At 44.9% G+C, this 15,898-nt stretch overlaps 1 protein-coding gene across 19 annotated transcripts in view; it reads left to right on the plus strand.

The window, feature by feature from the left end:
- The window catches only part of ABLIM1 (actin binding LIM protein 1), a 265,320-nt gene that overhangs the window by 114,204 nt on the left and 135,218 nt on the right, over positions 1-15,898 (plus strand). For all 19 annotated transcript variants that reach the window (XM_033130195.1, XM_033130191.1, XM_033130208.1 and 16 more), the window contains one exon: positions 15,287-15,421. In XM_033130195.1, the coding sequence (XP_032986086.1) occupies positions 15,287-15,421 (135 nt within the window). Of the gene's footprint in view, positions 1-15,286; positions 15,422-15,898 lie in introns of those variants that run through there.

The raw sequence follows: 15,898 nt of genomic DNA on the forward strand, positions 1-15,898 counted from the left end.
CCAGGTGATGTCCATGCTTCTGGTCCAGAGTCCACACTTTGTCACTGTCTCGGGAATCCGTGGTTTCTGTGGGTAAAACGATCAGCCCTCCAGGCAGATAAGTGAGAACTTTTATATAAGTAGCCTCTCCATTCCCTTTTGCTAACTTTATCTCACTTACAATGCAGAGATGACAAGGAGAAGGCAAAGAGCGTCATTCTCTCTCTGACTCTCCTGTAGTATAGAATGGAGCTATAGTTCATAATAAAACAGACCTGGTATGAGACCCCAGCGGCCAAGACACTGCTATACTGTATGACACTGCGTGTGCAGACAGGGGCAGGTGCGTGGGGGAGGAAGTTACAAGGCACCTTTTCCTGGGAATGAGTTGGGGCTCAGCTTAACTTGGGGACGGCAGCACTGATTTGGAGTCGAGGTACAGGTGTGCCATTCCCTAGGAATCCTTCCTAATTCTCAAAGGGTTAGATGAGCCTTTTTATTGGGGTTCACAAAGCTCTTCGGTATTCTTTGGTACAAGATAGTTTCAGGAGATATCTTGGCTTACAACTCCGTCTTTCGTCTTTGAGGAGCTAAAGTATATTATTGAAACCTGGAGTGTTTTACCCACTTCCACGGTATTGGGTCTATATTCTTCTAGCTGTCCATATTTTTTCTGTTGTTGATGCTCTATTGTTGTTCATTATTTGAAACATTGAGAAGTGAGAAGTTTCAGAAAAATTAAGAAAAACAGAATGGTAGAAAAAGATAGCAAGGTTGTTCCAGACTGGAGGATCTGAAGGGAAATTGGACAGAGGACTAAGTACCTCTCAGAAAAATGACAGGGGTTGTGGGGTCCCAGGTCCATGAAGAGTCCCGTAAGTGATGCATGGCACAGATGAGTGTCTACTGGACTTCTGTCTATGGGCCACTCATGGGACCCCTGTCTGGACAGCCATTGAGGCTGTCAGTTTTAGGGCCAACAGTGGGACTGGTAACAACTGGGCTGGAGTCCAGTAATGCCGTTCCTCCTTGTCTGGAAAACACTACTGGTTCTGCCATGTGTAAAGGTGCCAGCCTGAGACAGCCATAGCAGTGGACTTCTCGATCACATCACAGATTTATTGAGGTCTACTCTCTGCAAAACATTTTGGAGATAACCTGATACACCGAAAAGGTGTACCCTCAGTAGGTTAATGAATCAGCCAGTGTCAGGAGGGGTGCTGGTTGAGAATGCAAATAGAGGTGACACAAGGTGATAGAGGTGGTATAAACTATATTTTGTGGGGGTTCCAAGGAAGGAAGAGTCAGTGTTTCAAAGCAATTTTTTAAAAAGATTTATAGAAAAGGCAGCATTAAGATTGGCTTTGAGAAGTCCTATAAGTTTCTCATGGTTAGGGATAGTCTTTGATTCAACTTATATCCATAACATAGAGTCTGCTCCATAGTAAGTGCTCAATGAATGTTGAATGGACTAATAAGTGAATGAATGATGTGTATGGGTAGGAGATATGGTTATCCTTATTTAAATGTTCATTCAGAAACTAATAAAAGATAAACAATCTAGATAAAGAAGCAAATAAAATATAGTTCTTGACCTGAAGTCACTCACATTCTAGCAAGGAACATAGACACATAAATAAGTAATTATGGTACAATGTGAAATGTGTTCAACAGAGACGACTAAAGTAATATGGGACCATAGTGCAGGGAGTGATTAATTCTGCTGCAAGGTCATGGCAGGTTAGACTTTGAAGGGTGACTAGGAGTGCAACAAGTGGATAAAGAGGAAATAAGAGCAAGGCGGTCAAACAGGCAAAACAGAAGCAGTGAAATACAACCTCTATCTGAGGAAATGCTGCCATAATGGGTTTGGTAGGAGCTTAGTCCAGCAATGGACACAAGGAAAGAGAAACAGAGGGTTTTGAGGGTCAGGATGAGTTGAGGATGGTTAGAAGTAGAGGTTGCACATACAGATGCCTCTAAGAACCAGTCAGGTAACCTAAATTAGTGGATATTGGGGCAAACTGGACATCATGGCCCTCTCTAAACAGAGAAGTCACTGTGTCACTCTATCCTAGGTCCCATGGAGGGACATGCGCCAACTGACCAGACCTTCCAATTTTCAAGAGCTACTAGAAATGGTGATTATTATGTAAATCTCCAGATGTTTCATGTTGGCAAATGATTCAACTCTCTCTTCAAAAAACTCTTTGTGTAAAGCAAACAAAACATGCCTGTGAGCAGGACTTAGTGAAGGACCTGTGGTCTGAGGTTTAACACAGCGCTCACCAAACCTACCCACAGTAAAAAAAAAACCAAACAAACACATTTTCACACATCAAGACTCATGACTGGTGCACATACGCATATAAATGGCTATAACAAAAGTCACAGAAAACAACTTACCTTTACTCGCTGCTATTTTCTTCTTTTATTTTTAAAAGATGATGGTCATGACCGTTGGTCTGATTTCATGCTTCAGTGGGTCGAGACCTGAATTTTGAAAACCACTGGTTTAGAACGTCTGCACTAAAGTTTTATTGGATGAAAACAGAGTAAGGTACTCTGCTAGGCAACCATGTTTCCAGCCTGGACTCTCTTAGTGCTTAATACGTACGTTTGGTTATGTTGGATTTCTTCACTTGCAACTGGAAAAGTTTTGACAAAATAATTTCAGAATCTTTCATTGATCACTTTATCCTACATGGAAGTTGGCCAGAATTTGGTGTCATCTTTTTGGGTGCTGGATACACTTCAGAACTGACCTAGCTGCTAAATTTAGAGTAAGATGCTTCTTGAAGTTCAGCAGGAAGTCCCAAGGGTATCCCCATTCAAGCCTCGTCAGTCCTAAGTGTGATATTTCTGGAACGACTTTTTCACTTAGAACAACTTTTCCCTATGATTCTGCATCATCACTTTCGGACATCACCTGGTCCCCTTGCTTTTTCATCACAGCCACGGGTAGAAGAACAAGTTCAGAGCTGGGCGGTCTGTCATACACTGTCTCATCTGTCATCAGTGCAACAGCTCTCAGCCTCCATCTGTTGGGCGTCATGTGCTGATAGTATTCGTTTGTGACAGAGCATTTCCAGAAAGGTTACAATGCAGGGGCTTTGGAGACAGGTCACCCCTCCCTTGGGAATGTCAGAGGCAAGTGGTCATAGTAAGCCTCTAGTGCAGCAAGAAAGGAAAGGCCGTTCTTTGGGTTCAGGGTATGGCTGCTATCGCCTCTATCTTGAGTCATGCAACAGGACTCGAAAAGAGCTTGGCCTTTTGAAATGAGCCTGAGAGTGGCTTCTCACCTTTGGAAGGAGCTGCTGTGAGGGAGAGAGACCCCTCGGGAAAGGCCATGGCAACCATAAAAAACCACAGGACCACAGAGAGGCAGCTCTGCTATGGTGGTTTTACATAATAAGCAGGCAGAGAAGCCAGCTACTGAACATGAGTCAAGCAATGAAGCCAAACAGAGAGTGGCAGCTAGCTAGGACAGAGAGTAGCCACACAACTCTATTTGGCGTGGGGGGACCAGTACAGTGCAAGGTGACCAGGGGTGGTATTTGGAGACGGGATGGGAAGCCCCCTTTTTTACCATTCCCTCCCTCCAGGCCACTGTCCTCATCTTTGTGTGGGGAGCAGCACCCTCTGGAGTTGTGTAGCCTGTGGCCTGCACGTCTTCTTTACACAGAGGGTGTGCTGTGAATGCTTCGAGTGAATGCTGGGGTTGAGACCAGATGAATCACGTCTCTGCCACTTCCCAGAGGACGCAGAGCCAAGCTCTTCACTTGTGTGAGATTCAGGTTTTTTCTTCAGTGAAAATGGTACTGAGAACACCCACTTTTCTCTTCAGGTGGGGAGGTTTGATAAGTTACCTGATAAGTCTGAGCATTGGAAAGAATTATTGGTAGAACTACAATAAAAATTTTTAAAAATGATGGATTGTTCCTCAGAAACTAGGCAAGTGGGAGAAAAGGAAATGATGAAATCCAGGGCAAGGGGAAGTTGTATAAGAAAGGGAATCTATTCACAGGATGCACTGCACAGTCTAGTAGAAAAATAATTACATTCTCCAAGTGTAAACACTTGGAGGGGATGACTCCCCTCCAAACACTCCAAACACTGACCAGGGATGACTGAAAATTGCGGGGTAGCCACGTTAGTAAGAGCAGGATGTTAATATAGGCAATGGCTCAGTTTGGGAAGCACAGTGTTAAGAAATGCAGTGATTGACGAGTGGAAAACACCAAAAGTTGCACCCATCTGCCTATGGAGGAGCGGGAAGGAGGAGGTAGGCATTTGCCATCATGTATTACAGACATTCGCTTTTTATGCATATAAGCCTATTTTGTTTCTTGAACTTTGATAAAAATAAAAAATGTATGGGAGAAAAACCATACTACCCTCTTCATATCTTTATTGTCGGGATTAATTTAAATGAGATAAAATGTGGAAAAGCTTCAGACGGGGCTCGTGCCATGCAGTTGGTGCTAAATAAATGTTAATTGAATAAATGTCCATCAGTAGAGTTCAAGTAGCAGGATAGGTGCACAGCCCAGAGCCCGAGGGAAGGGCCCAAGATCCCTTACAGAGAAAGTAAGGCGAAGATGGTAGGTGGTGAGAAGAACTAGCCTCGTAACTAGGTGGAGAGGCAGGGTCAGACTGCCTTCAGCTGGGATTTTCAGAAGAGACGAGTTCAGAGCCTGAACTTATAAAGCCCTTCCCCATATATGCCCATCTCTTTCTCATTTGTCCCTTGTGATAAAATTGTCGTTCCATTTTGCTTTGGTGGCTTTCTAACATTATCCCCTAAGCCTTTAGGATTTTATAGGTTCGCCTGAAAAACAAGTTGTGTTGCTTCATGGGAGCTGGGCCGCCTGATTGCCTGGGTTCACACCCCAGCTCCACCGTTTACTCATTGTGTGACCTTGGGTGAGTCACTGGACATCCTTGCGCCTCAGTTTCCTCATCAGAAAATAAGGATATTCATAATACATAGCTTCGTAGGGTTGTTGTGAGAATCGAATCACTTAACACATGTAAAGCATGTAAAACCGTGCCTGGCACTCGCAAGAGCTCAGTAATTGTTTGCTGATAATAATTCCTCCTGGCTGAGTAAAACCCGGGCAATATGTTTATCGATGTGGAGATTAGCAATCAGATTAGTGTCCGGACCAAGGCAAGTAAACAGAACTGGGATAGGTGAGTTGGGGAACCAGGGAAGGCGCACCCGTTTCCTCGGGGAGGTCTCTTTGCAGTTTACCTCAAACATAGCAAGACTTTGTTAAGCTTTGTCATGCCACGCTACGTTAGGACCACATTAGTGGATTCCTCTGGCCAGTAATTCCTCCTGTCCTGTTGTGGGGACAGAGCCAGGAGTGCAGTTTCCAGGCTCTGGCCCTCCCATGGAAAGGTGCTGGCTCAGGTAGTAAATGGCCATCAGCTGTGGCTAGTCGGCCGTCAGCTGTAACCAGTGAGCCATTGGGCACTAATATAACTGCCGTGGCTACGCTAGCAGCAAATGGGGGCTAGCAAGAAGAGGGTGGCTGGCAAGCGCGGATTGCAGTTAGCACAGCGGAGTGCAGTTAGCAAGGGGTTGGTTGGTTGGCAGAGAAGCAGACGGCAGTTTGTGGATCATGTGGCTTCTGCTTCCTGTGTCCCCAACCCAGCTGTCAGCGAGACTATAGTGGTAGGAACACCCTACCTATGGCTCCGTGGGTGTTCGTTTTTGGCCTCACCACGTCCTGCGTTCTTATGTGGGGAGCGGGACCAGAGACCCCGTATGATACCCTGCATAACACATGGTGCAGTGAACAGGGTCTCCCGCACGACATCTGTGATAGGATGCCACCCAGGAATCCTACCTGCTGGGTTCTTGTCGCCACATCTCCGGGGCACGTAAGCTGCTGGATGACTCTAGTTCATCTTTATGCTGTGGAATGAAATGAGCTGTCTAATAAGGATTTGGTGCGGGAATGTGTGGACCTTATAAGAAGAGTAGTTTTAAAGTACTGGAGGGAGGAAGTCGGGTGGGCTCAGGATTCTTCCTGGAGAAGCTGTCTACCCACCCTGCTGCAGCCCCTGCTGAATATCACATGGTCTAGGGACACTGCATGTAGCTTTTCCAAGGCTCTGGTGCCACCTCGACTACAATTCAGCTGGAAATTGCTTCATTGTGTGGTTCGCACTCAGAGAGAAGCTTACCAGAGCTCATTTGAGACTGGTGCATCATCAGTAAGCTTATTCCTGCAGCTTTTGGTTTGGTTTTGTTTTTTTTCTGTGTCAGAGACTTAAGCAACTCTTGTATCTGTATCGCCTCTCATTAGTTGAGTTTGTTGACATCATCAACATTACCTAATTGATAGATACTGTTGGTAAACCCAAGCTAGTCAACCAACTTTCAGTTTCACCCAAAGGTTGTTGGCTGTGGAAGAGAAACAGAAAGCCAAGGTACTGTGTTAAATGAATGAGCGTATTGAACATAGATTTACAGATCACAGCACTTTGCCAGGAACTGGCTAGACCCTGGGAATACAATGGCAGTTATCTTGTGGTAGACAAGATAGAATGTTTAGATGGCGGTAAGTATAATGAAAGTAAACACACATGGGTGTTCTGGGGGAGCTCTCTGAGAGGTGCCATGTGAGCTGCTTTAGTGTGAGACTGGACTGAACAGTAGCCAGCCTTGCAAATAGTTGGGAGACAGCCTTCTGGGAAGGGACAGGGCACATGTGGAGAGGACATGGGAAGCCACTGGAGAGGTGGCTGGGCTCTGTGACCACAGTAGGACATCTTAGATGGGCCAGTGAAAACTACTTGGAGGGCTTAATTTGTGACATGATCTGCTTGAATTACATCCTTAAAAGATCATTCTGGTTGCTGTGTGGCAAAGGGTTGGAACAAATGAGTCCAAAGCCCACACTGTTTGAAGACACAGACTCCTTGTATTCTTCCTAACTATCCCGTAATCCGCTCCTAATACCCTAATTGGTGAGGGATAGGCATATTCTGTTGTCTCTAATTTTCTGGCAAATCTCTGAGACTGGTGTTGAGACTGGGTTGACATATCTCTAGACAAGTCCTGTTTGTGAAAACTTTCACATTAGATGTGAATTGGGTCTGATGGTATTATTCAAAAATTTTTTTTGTGTTTTTTTTTTTTTTTAATGGGCTCTTTCCCAAGAGACCAGCACAGATGAAATGATAATGAGGACATTTGCCAGGGTGGAGAAGTATTGGTGAAAAACAAACATATACCGTAGTGAGCAGGACTTCCTGTGTTAGTGAGGAAGTAGGAGTAGAAGGCAATGGTGGTGTCCTGCATAAGCTGAACCCTGTCTCGGGTCCTGAGGCCTAAATGCCAATGGACGGTGCTCCCGTCTGAACTTGCATTCCTTTGAATGGCTCCACTGGGACCCTGGTCCCTGCCCCCCTTGGAATCAGGACGGAGGTGACTCTCCAGCAGTCCATAAAGATGTGGTGTTCTGCCAGCAGGTTCAGACAGAAGCTTCTGCCCAGTTGTTTGAGTTGATCCATTTCTAAATGGAATTGCTGGTGGAGTGACAATTTGAGATCCCTGGGTGACCTTCCAAAGCTGTAGAAAATTTCAGAAGGGATTTTGTTATACTGCAGAAATTCTTGCTCATCTAGGTTAGGGCCAGTCCTTGCTGACATTCAGCTGACACGGGCATCTGTGTGCCAGGCTGGTGCTTAGGGGCGCCCACGAGGAGATGATCTCACATTGTCTCCACTTCACGCAGTGCAGTCGGACCTGTGTTCTTAGCCTCTTTACAGTCTCAGGGAGGTAGAGGCACGTGGCAGGAGAGGCGCTTTCTGAACTCCTAATCCGATATGCTTTTTAGTTACTGTTGGTGAGGAGAGGTGGGACTTCACACCAATGACTGTACTCCTAGGTCGCATTACTAAGCGCTGTCAGAGAAAGGCTAGGGGAGGTCAAAGGTGTGGCTAGGGAGTCACTCTTTGAGAAGCAGGAGGAGAAGGCACCACACTAATTTTAAATTCCTTTCTGAGATTAACCGTCAGAGAGAGAAGGCATGTGTAACACATCAGGGCAAATGCGTCATGTGATTTCCAAGGAGGAAATTTCCTGGTCGAATTATTATAAGCCTAGTACCTCTTTGCCTTGGGAGAATCAGATTAACTGGATTTGAGCCTGGGCTGTTTCTATAATCAGGAGCCCAGCTGACCAACTGCTGACAGTGTCTTTTATGTTTAGAGGAATAGCAAAGACCTATGGCATTGCCTCAGAAAAGACAAAGCAAGCATCAGAACATCTTACAAGTGGAAAGCCACAAGTGGCAAGGAATCTGTACCAGGCATCCTACTGCTCACCTGCTGGGAGTGTTTGTACCCTGGCAGCCCTGTGCTTTGTGCCAAGTAATAATTCTGATTACCAAACTGACAGGGTATAAGAAAGTTAGGTGGTGGAAGCCAATTAAAGAGAGGGAGCATTTTGGACAACTAATGACAGGGTAACAGTGTGTAGCTCCAAGTAACTACCACTTGCCACAGCAGGAAATGGACTTTCAGGTAAACTGCAAATTAAGCGCTCTGTGCATTTATTTAAACTCTTGAATTTTTTGTTTCCTAGGCTCCAAACTAGTACAATTCTAGCATAAAGAAAGGTAGTAGGAGGTGGAGAGAAGCAGTGGGAGTAGGGAGAACATGTCTCTGATGTGATGTGTTTACAATTAAATGGGAACTGGTGAGGTAGAAGCATAGGAAATATCCTAGTTGATGAGGCAGTCTCTCTGAAACGTAGACTCTCGAGGGAATGAGTTTCCAGTCTTGAAGCAGAAGCCATCCTTACCAGCAGAATATCATTTTGTGATTGCCAGTCCAGACCAGTCCTACCCAGAATTTTCCAGCCTCAGGGTGGAGCTTTGGGGTGGGTCCTCCTCACAGAGGGCTGTGTTTTCCTGCTGTGTCGCCCTTACCCTGTAAGGGTCCCTTTCCCATAAACTGCTGCAGCCTGGAATAATTTCTTTAGCTATTAGAAGTGTTATTTCCCATCTGCTTATTTACTGGCAGGTGTAACCTTTGGGATTATGCAGCCAAGTGTTCACTGCTTCTGAGCTGTATAATCAGAATTTAGTACATTGCACGAGCTTGATTTCCTTCTGGGCTGGATAAGACTTTCTTGCGGAAATCCCCTCCACAGTGCTTCAGAGTGTGGGCTTTGGAGTCACACTGGTGAACTGTGTGAACTTGAACAAGCTGTTCAAGCCAGTCTTGATGTTGTCCTCATGTGCAATACAGGAATGATAAGACAGCACCCCCAATAGGCCTGTGTGAGGATTACCTGTGATTGTGGATATAAATTAGCTATCACAATGCCTGGGACATAGTAAGTGCTCAACAAATTGTACCTGGTACAATAATAGTATAATGGTGTTATAATCGGAGTTATTTATTGAGATATCATAAACTCAGGATTCTGTAGCTTCGTGTGGGAGATGCCTCAGTAGTGGTATTGGGTGGTGACCATATTCTCCCTGATCCAACATTGAACTGAGACGTCCAGAGGTACGAACTCAGATTGTTTCCTATGTGAAATCAGAAGTATCCCAGAAATGTGGGGCAACTGACCACTGGGTGTGTGATTTTGTAGGGCCAGGGTTGATGCATTGTGAAAGAAAAGCAAAATAAACACAAAACAAGAGAGAATTAAATGCTGGGTGACAGCATAGTACAGTATTTAGTGCTGAAGGGCTTGGGAGAGAATAAAATACGGCATCAACAGAAGCTGTAGTGAAAGCTTCAGAGAGGAGCCAGGACGTGGGCTGGGCCCTGTGGGTCAAGTTTGATCTGGACAGGTAGGTGAAAGGAGAAACCATTTGGTGGCATAGCATGGGAGTGAAGGCATTGGCGAGATGAAGGTCACAGCCCAGCAGGTGGTCAGCAGGCCCAATGAAAGGGGCACTTGGATATGACACAAATAGGGTGTGTTAGTGTGGGTGCTTTAGGGTTGGCCTCCCCGCTTTCACACCACTTAGCACAGTGACAAGTACTCAACGAGTATAGTTCCTCCTTAGATACCTAAATAGCTAGTGTGGGCCATGTTACTGAAGATCTCTAAAGCTAGGCAGAGAACTTGAGACTTGATGGACTGGGGCTAAGAGAGCTATCAGAAGTTTCTTTGTTTTTATTTTAATAAACTCTATTTTTTTTAGAACAGTTTTAGACTTACAGAAAATACTGGAGAAGGTAGTGCAGAGTTTCCATATGCCCGACACCTGGTTGCCTACATTAGTCACAGCTTCCATTAACATACTTTTTTATAATTAATGAACCAATATCGATCCATTGTTAACGAAAGTTCGTACTTTATTCCTATTTCTTTAGTTTTCATCTGATGTTCTTTTTCTGTTCTGGGATTCCATCCAGGATACCACATTACATTTAGTCGTCATGTCAGAAGAGGATTTTCCTCCTTGTTTTTCCTGACGTTGACAATTGTGAAGAGTACCGGTCAGGTTTTGTAGAATGTCCCTCAATTTGGGAATTCTCTCATGATTATGGGGACTAGGATTATGGGGTTTTTTGGAAGGATCACACAGGCAAAGTGCCAGTTTTTATTACATCATATCAAATTACATACTATCAGCATGACTGTCACTATAGACGTTGAACACCTGACCGAGGGAGTATTTGTCAGATTTGTCCACTGTAAAGTTACTTTTCCGCCCCCTTTCCATACTGTGCTCTTTGGAAAGACGCCACGAAGCGCAGCCCACACTTGAGGAGTGGGGAGTGGACTACTCTTTGCCTTGGAGAAGAAGGAGCCAGGGAGTAGGAAGCTCGCAGCAATCTGAGAAAAAGTGGGTGAGGGCTGGATTCATGGTGGTGAGAGAAGGGATGACTAAGGGATGTAAGAGTGGATAGAATTTAGTGGGAGATGAAAAAGAGGGTGGGATCAAGCATGACTACCAGGTCCCAGACGTCGGTGATTGGGGGATTGCTTGGGTATGAAGAGCACTGCATTCGTTTACTGCCTGGCTGTCACCTTGGATGAGTTGTCACCTTTGTTCCTCTGAGTCTCAGTTTGCCTGTTTGGAAAATGGAGTTGACAGTTCCTGTTCTTCCTCCTCACAGAGCTCTTGGGCGAGTGAAAGGAGACGGTGCCGCTGTAAGGGCTGTGAAAGCCATCACACCTACAGCAGGGTGTAGTTTCGAAGGCCGATGGAGGGAGTGATGGAGCTACTGAGAGAGAAGGGCCCCTGGGAGGGGAGATTATCTGGGAGATGCATATCACCTGGGGCACGTTCTAATTCATTCATACTGAGTACTCTGTCACCTGCTAAGGAGACTTTTATTTCAACTATGCTTGCTCAAATGTTGTGTTTCTGGTGCTCTACTGCCGTGTCCCTCGGACGGAGGTAGCTGGGGCCAGATGTGGCTGCTTCTGTATGAGAAGGAAAGGCTCTGCCTAATCTTTTTTTTTTTTTAATTTTTTAAAAATGTATTGGGGTGACAACTGTTAGTAAAATTACATAGATTTCAGGTAAATCTTGGTGGCCTTCCTCTTACAGTCTGTAATGGCCTCTGCTCGGGGGCACTGAAGGTTCCTGGGGTTTCTTTAATGGTTTCAATGCCCCAGTCTCCTCACCTGAGCTGTCTAACAGGCATTTCAAAAGTAATGCATCCAAAATGGAACTTTTGGTTCCTGTCCGGCACTGAGTTTCAGGGATATGACCTGCTTTGCCTGACTGTGAAAAACACTGTGCAGCTTCTCAGCCTTGCGATATGCTATTTTATCTGAGTAGCCAGAAACCCTCCAAACTAGATATTTTGCAGTGAAGGTATCCCTTTACCTTTTCAGGCACATCGGCCCTTGGTTCTTCATGTATTTCCTCGTTATTCAGAGTGTCTGCAACCATGCCTTTTGGTTTTCATTGCACCACTCTTGCTTCAACAATGAATTGATGAGCCACGGAAGATTTTTAAGCATGTCAGCCCAAGTTTCAGGGTAAATCACTGACTACGTGGTCCATCCAGTACAAAGAGTTGGGAAGCCCCAGAGCTAAGTGCACCCCTGCCGAGAATTTGCTAGTAAATTTGGGCAAAGAATGTAAGTAAGCTCTTTGCGCTTCAGTTTCCCTATCAGTAGAATAAATGGGGACCACCCAGGCTCTGAAAGGTGGAGTGACCAAGTAAAAATTAGCAACAGAGCCAGCTGGCAAATACGAGCAGTGTGGAATTACTGTCATTGCTACATAGCAACTAACTCAGCATATTTCAAAAATGTAGAATTGAGCCAAGGAACATACATTCGGCATTAACCAAACTGCCAAAGGCTGTTATGTAAAACGAAACTCTTTATTAACTTTTAAAAATGAAGAGATTCTTTTGTCTACGCTGATTTGAGTTGGGATGAAATAAACATAGAGTCTCTTTTGGTCTTTGGTTCTGTCCTTCTCTAATAAGAACAGCCCATGTCTTCATAGTGGGTTGTCCTGACATGTGTCTGCTTAGGCTGATGGATGATGGAAAGGCAAGTAATCACGACAGAGTGTCTGCCCATCCTGGGGTGAAAGCAAAGGTCGTCTGTGGGCATGGAGGACTTTGCAGTGCAATCTATATTTCCAAAGGGAGATGCTTGCAAAATACAGATGCTGATCCCAACGCTGACCTTTGTGGCTGGTGCCAGCAATTACTCTGGCACCTTCGTTCAGACAAAGCGAAGAGCCAAGAAGTGAAATGATATTTTCCTTCCCTCATCATTACTCAGCATGGCTTGCTCGCTTAGCTATAAAAAATTCAAGTGTCAAAGGAAACTGCGGTGCAGCTTCTCATCCAAACATGCGTTCTCCCTTATGGTCAAGAGATCCATTAAGTTCAACGTTGTTTCTGAAGAGGATGGTCTTCAGGATCATTTCTTTCATTCTCACTCTGGTCTGTAACTTGCTGCGTCTTATTGTTTAAATTCTAAGAAATAACACTTAAATTATAGTATGTGTAAGAATCATCTGAGGAACTCACTGAAATGATCACCCAGCTCAGGTCAGCAGGGCTGAAGAATCTGCATTTCAATACGAGGCAGGCATGGGGCTTCAGACGGGGGCATAGGCAGAGCCACCTTGGGGATTGCCACGTGGGCACCATGCCCAACTAGTGACACCATCGCACACACTATGTGTGTTCCCTTTGTAAGCTGGGTCCTACCTAGCTGCTGCTTCTAGAACTGCACTTGAGCTCAGCTAAATAAATTGTTGTCTGACTCATAAGAATCGTCACCTGACTTACGACAATTTTCTGATTTAGACAAATAGCACGGGAGAAACATGAGCTTGGGTCAGGAAGGCCTGGGTGTAGATCTTTGAGCTTCCACTTACCATTACTTGGGTAGACTCTTGAACCTCTCGCAGGCTCTATTTTCCCATCTGTCAAATGGGAACAATATTAGAGAGAGAGAGAGGCTGTGTGTAAACACCTAGCTCCATACTTGGCATTTAGTAATGCTCAATAAATATTACTTTCCTCTGTTCTTATAGAAAGCAGGGATTAACTTAAAAAGAAAACCTCACATAATTTCCACTAGCACCTGAAGCATATATTGTTAAGTAAAGCTGTTTTTTTAATGCTCAGGTGAATAGATTTTTGGCCTTGTTTACACTTCACTTTAAAAGTCAGTGGTTGTTTAGAGATCTTGAAAGGATGCCCCTCCTTCATTCCTTTAGATACACTGGCTCTTGTAAACACAGGTTTCCAAGAGAGATCCCAGCAGCTAGATAAGGAAGTGCAGGTGTATCGCAATGTTGGTCCCTTTGCCGGACACTCCTGGGGTCCAGCAGAGAACTCGGATCAGGTGTTTAACCCGAAACTATATCTGCTCCTAGTCTCAACCTCACAAGAAGAACCTTGTTTCTCAGGCTTTAGCTGGTAATGGATTATTTGGACTGTCCTGTTCAAACTCTTTCCAGGCGAAATGAGAGTGTGGCAGTGGTCTGTGAGAAACAATGTGCTATTATGCTTGTGGTGTATGGCGAGCTCCTTCTGGAGGTGCTTTTCGAAATGAAGTTTCAGCAACATCTGCCCACATCTCCCCCTGCCCACCTCGGTGTTACTGTTTGAGAGGGGAAAAAATCATCTTTGTTCTTTGTGTTGGTTGATTAATTTTAGGTTCATTGTTCTTGTCTCATATCACGCTCACGTAGCTACTTATGTAATACGTTTTTATATATCACATGGTTCCACCTTCTGAGGACCCAGATCAGAAAATTAACTTAATGGCAAAAAGGGCCTCCGCCTTCTCTGGCTGGAGCAACTGCAACTTGAATGAAGACCCTTGGTTAGCTTCAGGCCACAGGTGTCCTCACGCTGACGTCTCCCTCAGCCCTCTGGGCAGGGGAGGCTATAAATCCTATTTCTGCAGGGCACTGGCGATATTCTCTGCCGGGCGTACTCTGGAGACTGAGAGAATAGTCCTTGTAAGCCGTATCACATGATTTTAGAGCCTGAATAGACCTTTGAAATCATATCCCAACCCCCTTTGTTTTACAGGAGAGGAAACTGAGGTTCAGAGAGAGTCATGTGGTCCCTAATTAATTTTTTTTAAAAAAAAAAAATACTGCCTGCAGTGTGTGTATCAGGAACTGTGCACATAATAGGAGACTCGTAATAGGCCTCCAGCCAACGGTAAAAGGAGCTGCCAATTGAAATCGGGAATGACTCTGATGTTGTGTCGGCCTTTTGGCTAAGATAAGTGTAGGAATGACTCTGGTAGAATAGACGAGAAACTAGCCCGCATTTACTCACTAATCAGTAAATAAACATTTACTAAATCCTTTGGTGCCTGAGCGTTCTGCTGGGTTCTGAGGAGCTAAAGGAAGGAGGAGAAGTGCAAATGGAGAGAACAATATGAACTTTAAGAAATGGTCTCCATCCTCAAGGAATTTACAGTGCAGTGAACTCCTTGCTGAAAAGTGCTTTCTAAATCAAGATAAAGACATGTTGCAACTATATATTACAAAACACTGAACCAAACAAGGTCATATATTTCATGACCCAGTTATATCGTCCTAGAGAAGTTTGGGAGGAAGAGAGAGAATGGCTGGCTCCCAAAGGAACATGCCCAGTGTTTGCCCCACTGGACTGTTAAAGCCACAACTTTCTTATTTATCTGCGTACCCCCATGATTATGGCATGAGGGGTGGGACTCAATGCACACTTATTGAATCGACATGTGGCTCATTTGATACAAAAATTATGGGGATACTTATGCATGCCTATGATGACCTCTTTTGCAGGAATGCTTTCTGCTCACATAGATCTTTCATTGTTTTTCTTTCAGTGGCCCACCCTCAAGACCCGCACCACCCTTCCGAGAAGCCTGTCATTCACTGCCACAAATGCGGAGAGCCGTGCAAGGGTGAAGTGCTTCGGGTCCAGACCAAACATTTCCACATCAAATGTTTCACCTGCAAAGGTATGGTGTGTCCAGCCTCCTGGCTTAGTGGCGTGTCACAATCAGTGCTTGCCTTGGGGTCTGCCCCATCCCCTAAATCTACATGAGGATGATAAGTAAATGCACTCAAAAGCCCAGGAATCACTTATCTTCCCTAATTTGGGATTGGACTAGACTCAAAGGGGAAACCAAGTCTCCTCAAGACCAATGGTGCACAGGCTTTTGGGTGTTCACTGATGTCCCGGATCCTAAGGGGGAAACTAATTGTGGAAGAGCAGTGAAAATGCAATTCTGTGTTTTGTACTTTATATTTCTTTTCCTCAGAAATGGAGGACTCCTACCACAAAGTCACCTTGTCCCAACAGCCATTATTTATAGGAGGGCTGGAAAACTTGTAATATTGAGGTGCTTAGTCACTGGTTCCTGTCGGACGTGTGTGTGCGTGTGTGTGTGTGTGTGTGTGTGTGTGTGTGTGTGATTGAGAAATAAGAATTAAGC

Source organism: Rhinolophus ferrumequinum, chromosome 16, assembly GCF_004115265.2.
Source record: "Rhinolophus ferrumequinum isolate MPI-CBG mRhiFer1 chromosome 16, mRhiFer1_v1.p, whole genome shotgun sequence".
NCBI lineage: Eukaryota > Metazoa > Chordata > Mammalia > Chiroptera > Rhinolophidae > Rhinolophus > Rhinolophus ferrumequinum.